Source organism: Astyanax mexicanus, chromosome 23 (genome assembly GCF_023375975.1).
Source record: "Astyanax mexicanus isolate ESR-SI-001 chromosome 23, AstMex3_surface, whole genome shotgun sequence".
Lineage (NCBI taxonomy): Eukaryota > Metazoa > Chordata > Actinopteri > Characiformes > Acestrorhamphidae > Astyanax > Astyanax mexicanus.
In genome coordinates, this window is record NC_064430.1 from 27,965,001 (window position 1) to 27,971,948 (window position 6,948).

Sequence of the window (6,948 nt, forward strand, 5' to 3'; positions counted from 1 at the left end):
TTGTGTGGGCAGAAGAACATTATACCCTGCTTTTTGGGAGCCAGTGTTGCCAACATAAGCCCTAGCTGGACGGGATTCGTTTCTCAGGGGGTCCTGGGCTAATTCTTTCTTTTATGGGGGTCCTCTGTGATTTTATTTCCGTCCAGAACGACCATGTATATGTTTTTCTTAGAGAAAATTACAGGCTGAATTATCTAATGTTTTTCTCTGAACTCCAAGGTCCTCCTGTAATTTTAATCCCGTCCGTCGCACATCTCTGAGTTTCGTCTACTCAAGTTACTACTCAAGTCCACTGCCGCGCACCATAATTACACTTTGGGCACGCGTTTCCATGGAGATCCACGTAAAAACACAACAGCGAGTGGAAATGGAGGAGCTACTGAACACGATGTCACGTGACTCACTGCTCCTCCTGTTTTTTCGATTCCAGTCTGTGTATAATAAAGTGCACTTATTTTTATTAATAAGCATTTAGTAATGAACGTAAAGGTTTGTGGTTATACAACACATATGTTTACTTTATTCAGAACAGAGCACATATTTCAACATATTTCACAGCCTGTAGGGGGCACTCACCTTTTGGTGGTAAGATTGACCATATCTTTAATAAGCACTCCTGTTGGCAAGAATTTACAGAATTATATTAAAACAACAGCTAATGAATTAGAGGTTGTCTAAAATTACTGGAATAGAATAAATTGTGTACAATGACTTACATACGGTGGCCCTGAAGTGCAAAACAAATTAACATGTCAGAAAACAAAATTACAAAAACTAAAACACATTTACAAAACTTAAAACAAATTTACAAGACGCAAAACACTTTTCCCAGCACTGAAACACTTTTACAAACGCTGAAACACTTTTACAAACGCTAAAACACTTTTACAAACGCTGAAACACTTTTACAAACGCTGAAACACTTTTACAAACGCTAAAACACTTTTACAAACGCTGAAACACTTTTACAAACGCCGAAACACTTTTACAAACGCTGAAACACTTTTACAAACGCTAAAACACTTTTACAAACGCTGAAACACTTTTACAAACGCTGAAACACTTTTACAAACGCTGAAACACTTTTACAAACTGCGATTTCTGACGGAAAGGGAGGGTCTAACACACAGGAAGTGCTTGATGCGGACCCTCCTTGTCAGTCAAGCTGCGTTACGATGAGAGAGTTGAGTTATGGACACTAAACTATGTTTTGTGGCACGTATTTTAGCAGCAGCAGTAAATACTTAAACTATCCCTGTCCTGTTGCTACCCCCGCCGCGGGGTTCACCTAATACCCCGCGGGGTTCAGCTAATGCCCCACGGAGTTCAGCCACTGCCCCGCGGGGTTCAGCCACTCCTGTACTGTATTACCTGAACCCCGCGGGGCAGTGGCTGATGGCCGCCGGGCATTAGCTGAACCCCGCGGGGGTGGGGGGGGGGGGGTGTGCAGTGACTGATAACCGCGGGGCAGTGGCTGATGCCCGCCGGGCATTAGCTGAACCCCGCGGCGGGGGCAGTGGCTGATAACCGCGGGGCAGTGGCTGAACCCCCGGGGTATTAGGTGAACCCCGAGGCAGGGGCAGTGGCTGATAACCGCGGGGCAGTGGCTGAACCCCCGGGGTATTAGGAGAACCCCGCGGCGGGGGCAGTGGCTGATAACCGCGGGGCAGTGGCTGATGGCCGCCGGGCATTAGCTGAACCCCGCGGCGGGGGCAGTGACTGATAACCGAGGGACAGTGGCTGAACCCCCGGGGTATTAGGTGAACCCCGCGGCGGGGGCAGTGGCTGAACCCCTGGGGTATTAGCTGAACCCCGCGGCGGGGGCAGTGGCTGATGGCCGCCGGGCATTAGGTGAACCCCGCGGCGGGGGTAGCAACAGGACAGGGATAGTTTAAGTATTTACTGCTGCTGCTAAAATACGTGCCACAAAACATAGTTTGGTGTTCATAACTCCACTCTCTCATCGTAACGCAGCTTGACTGACAAGGAGGGTCCGCATCAAGCACTTCCTGTGTGTTAGACCCTCCCTTTCCGTCAGAAATCGCAGTTTGTAAAAGTGTTTCAGCGTTTGTAAAAGTGTTTTAGCGTTTGTAAAAGTGTTTTAGCGTTTGTAAAAGTGTTTCAGCGTTTGTAAAAGTGTTTCGGCGTTTGTAAAAGTGTTTTAGCGTTTGTAAAAGTGTTTCAGCGTTTGTAAAAGTGTTTTAGCGTTTGTAAAAGTGTTTTAGTGCTGGTAAAAGTGTTTCAGCGTTTGTAAAAGTGTTTCAGTGCTGGGAAAAGTGTTTTGCGTCTTGTAAATTTGTTTTAAGTTTTGTAAATGTGTTTTAGTTTTTGTAATTTTGTTTTCTGACATGTTAATTTGTTTTGCACTTCAGGGCCACCATACTTACATGCAGTTTTAGAAACACAAAAAATGAACCTTTGTTCCAACACTAATTGAATAAGCATTATATACAGTATATGCAATTTGAATCATTGGAGATTTTACAACCTCAAATCATTAATAAATAGCACTGTATGGAAAATGCTTATTTAATTGCAGAGAGTATGAACACAAGATACAGCGCTGAAAAAAATTAATAGAGCACTTTAGTTTCTGAATCATTTTCACTGACTATTTATAGGTTTATGTTTCAGTAAAATTAACATTGTTGTTTTATTCTATAAACTACAGACAACATTTCACCCAAAATCCAAATCCAAATATTGTTATTTGGAGCGTTTATTTGCAGAAAATGAGAAATGGCTGAAATAACAACAACAAAAAAATACAGAGCTTTCAGACCTCAAATAATGCAAAGAAAACAAGTTCATATTCATGGAGTTTTAAGAGTTCAGAAATCAATATTTGGTGAAATAACTCTAGTTTTTAATCACAGTTTTCATGCATCTTGGCATCATGTTCTCCTCCACCAGTCTTACACACTGCTTTTGGATAACTTTATGCTGCTTTACTCCTGGTGCAAACATTCAAGCAGTTCAGTTTGGTTTGATGGCTTGTGATCATCCATCTTCATCTTGATTACATTTCAGGTTTTTAATTTGGTAAAATCATAGAAACTCTTCATTTTTAAGTGCGCTCTTATTTTTTTCCCAGAGCTGTATTTCATGTTTCGTCTGATCATTTCATTCATTAATAAACATCATTTCTGCATACACAGTAAGTCCTGAAACAGATTCCAAATAAAGGTAATGTTTCCACTCCTTCTCACAACACTTAAAAGGTGTTTTGGCACAAAGGATGCATAGTGATGAAGTGTTTCAGGTGCTATTTTATCCCGTTCTCTCTGCAATCTACACATTCTAAGGTGCATGTTCTAGTTTTAAAATTATTGACACATTCTCTATTGGGGACAGACTAAGACTGAAGGTAATCCGTCCAGCAGTCGTATCCTCTTCTTTCACAGACATGCCTTTATAATGTGTGCAGCATGTGGTTTTGCATTGTCTTGTTGAGAAACGCATGGACATCCCTGGAAAAGATGTGGTCTTGAAGGCTGGAAGATCTTTCTGCATTAATGCTGTATCATAGAAAAGCAGTGACTTTTGCACGTATAAAATAAATATAATCACTGTTTTATTTTTATTTTCTTTTTTCTTTTTCATTACTAGCACTTAATTAGAACTTATTTGCATTAAATACAGGAATTATTTGTATATTAACTAGGGCTGTTAAAGCGTTAACGCATGCTGTCAATTTGGAATCAGTAACGTGTTACTATTTTTTTAACGCAAGTTAATTAAGGCACCAAGTTTGACTCTACTACTTCGACAATTAAACGGCGTGCTCTATTGGTATCCAGCAGTAAACCTCTGGTTCAGACTTCCAACTCTGACCCGGTTAGAGAGCTTTGTTTGGGTTCTCTCTCTCTATTTTTCTCTTTCTCTGCTTCTCTGTCTCTCTCTCTCGCTCTCTCGTTTCTGTGCCAAATAGTGAGCTGGATAGATAGCGTTGTTTTGTCTTCCTCTCTCTCTGCGACTGTCTCTCTCCCCCAGGCCATTTATCATGCATTCTTTATTCCAGCACCCTACGTTGATTTATTATTATATATACTATTATTTTAATTGACATCACATTTCTTACATTCATTCTTTTATTTACATTTAAATATCCACTGTAAAAATCTGCGTCTGAAGAAAAACAAATGTGATCAATCTTTTTATCGATTGATTTTTTAATTAATTTATCGATTGATACCACTAAAATTAACAAATAATATCCACACCTTTCCAGTCTTTTCTGATTTGCATTTTAAATCATTAAAGCATTTAATTAAATACCAACCTGAATGAACTGGTCTAGAAGGATCCAGAGTTTTTCAAGAATCAGATTTACTGCAAAACACAATAAATGATATAATAAGCAAAAGGAACAAATATTGTCATTATGTTTCAGAACCTGTTCTTATAATGTTTAATATTAAGCCCTGTACAGGGAGCTCACCTCTTTTTGGCATCCATGACAGAGCTCCTTTCACTGTTAAAGAGAAAGATAATAATAAATAAATATAAGACTGTCAGTGCTACAGTCTTATACAACAGTTTGGGCACCCATAGTATACCTCTATTTTTATACTTTTTTCTAAGATTTGATTTCTGCCCGAGTCGTTTTTGTGTCTACACAGACAATTCAAGGCAGGAGCTGCAAGTCACGATCATTACCATCCACTGTGGCGCTGTCCACTGTGGGTGGTAATTCCCTTTCATTATCTATTCTAAGTACCAGGCCCCCAGTGACAAACTGTATGAGCGCCCCTTTAAATTCTGTTACGGTCGAGGCAGGAAAGCACAACAACACTGTTATCAGACTCCCACTTAAGGAGGCCCCTCCCACTAGTTGCTGACAGTAGACAGCGAGCCACGGTAGTGATTCCTGCAGCCGGCAAAATATGAAACTTCAGCAATAATGAAGCGGTGTTATCCATCAGGAAGTCAAACAAAAGAAGAGAAAGAGAAAGAAAAGAAACATTTAGACAGTTATACTGGATCACCATTATACTGGACCCAGCTCACATGGAGTTTACTCATACTAGAAACCACACCTAAACATATGGATAGTATTTGTTAGCTACCTGCCTGGTTGAATTGGTTTCATTTTATTGTATATCTTGGAATTAATTATGGCGATATTTTGGAGTCTCTTGCAGTGAGACATGGCGTAATTCTAAATAAAAGACACTTAATTTACTCAGACGTAGACAGTACACACACCCGTTTAATTATCTCATTCCCACACATTAGGTTCTTGTTCCCAAGCCATTATAAGTTGTGGTCACGCTTTTTTTTTTTTTTTTCATTATGTCACCTTAGAGGCTCCGTAGTTAATAGAACCATAGCTTACTAACTATATTATACTATAGGGACCTTTCTTCCAAACTTGCCTGAAAATCAAAGTTAAAGGTTAAAAGCTAAAATCCACTTTTTCTTGTTCTTTGTAAAATACAGTAGGTCTCTCTGAGTTCTTTATGATGCTGCACATGAAACTGTTCCTAAGCCTCCTTTGTCCGCAATATCTAGTAATAGAAAATGTTCAGAAAAGGAGTCGATCAGGAAAAGCACCGCGTCTACATCAACCCGTGAATTAGTATTCATGGCCTCGCCCACCTTGGCCAATAGGAGCTAACAGTGTTCGGAACTGCATGGCATTTAGTTCCTGTATTATTTGTGCAAATAACACATCAGTGTTATACGCTTTACCCAGTAATTCAGAGCTAAGGAACAAGTTAGAATTTGTGTATGGGACACCACCAGCGAAGTACAATTGAGATAGGTAGGTGTATGTTTAAACCAGTTCTATTTACACTAGTTAAAATTAAAAATCCATCCCGTGTTTTTTTTTTTTTTTTCAACTGCCTGGGAGGCCCTGATGAGGCTCAACCAAGTTGGAACAAAACCCCGGGGTTATTTTTTTACTTTCTGGACCTGGACTACTCACCTCTATGTGTAAGTAACTATATGTTTACATAGGGTCACTGGTTGATTTGTCATTTTACAAGCATTTGACTCTAAGACTAGGTCCGTGGCTAAACTGCACTTAGCACGGCATTGTTACACATGTTGTAAAGTAACATATGACATTGCAAAACCTGTTATTAGTGTAAAAATGTTTTTATCTTAAAACGTTTCTAACTGTTGTCCATCTCGTTGCCTCTCAGTGCTTCTAGCCAATCAGAGGCAATATGTTTGCAACTATTAATATCATGAGCAAGAGCCGAAATCCTATCGTTTTTCCCTGACCACTCCTCCACCGGACTGAAGCACCATTTTACTGGATCACCTGAGGACTTTTTTTTTTCACTAAAACCAGCTGACGTGGCATTTATTCATACTAGAGACCACAGCTAGACATTTTAAAACGACTAGTTTAACCTTTAAGTTTCCTTATTTAGGTTACAATTGGCTAAAACCGAAGCCAAAACAAAACAACCACCAGAACATGTTTAGCTGTAAAAGAGCTTTATAATTCATAACCAACAACACAACCTATAATTCCTACAGTATACATTATCTCCAGTAGAAAATCTCACTGTTTAACAGCTCGGTCATGCACCCTGATCCTTCCTGGGTGGGTTAATCACTGGTTAAACTGGTAAATTATAGAAATAAACATGAATTCTACCAACCAAGCATCATTGGAGTCTCTTAGCCAGAGTTATTCTGCAAATATCACCCACAGGAATTAACGAATTTAGACTCGCCCTCACAGACACGACTGGAAACATAAACTGAAAGCGAAACTGATTCAATGCTCTTATTCAGATATGCATCTTTCTCTGATAAACTGGTTATTAGTACAGTAGAACTCCTGTGCTGCTAGTATATCAGTCCTAGTGCTGCTGTTTTTCTGTTTGGTTGGATTATTAGACCTGCATTTAATGGTTTAATGTGATTAAAATCCAATAATAAACAGAAATCCTGAAATCCTCCACAACATAATTTTCTGTCTTTTGC

The 6,948-nt window shown here is 39.6% G+C and overlaps 1 protein-coding gene across 1 annotated transcript in view; it reads right to left on the bottom strand.

Moving 5' to 3' along the window:
- The window catches only part of LOC103045145 (uncharacterized), a 9,930-nt gene extending 3,192 nt beyond the window's left edge, over positions 1-6,738 (bottom strand). The window contains exons 1-4 of the mRNA XM_022665959.2: positions 6,621-6,738; positions 4,442-4,474; positions 4,283-4,332; positions 577-616 (exon numbers count right to left, since the gene is read on the bottom strand). Coding sequence (XP_022521680.2) covers positions 577-616; positions 4,283-4,332; positions 4,442-4,474; positions 6,621-6,630 — 133 coding nt within the window. The 5' untranslated portion in view covers positions 6,631-6,738. The remainder of the gene's footprint in view (positions 1-576; positions 617-4,282; positions 4,333-4,441; positions 4,475-6,620) is intronic.
- Between the last annotated feature and the right edge of the window lie 210 nt (positions 6,739-6,948).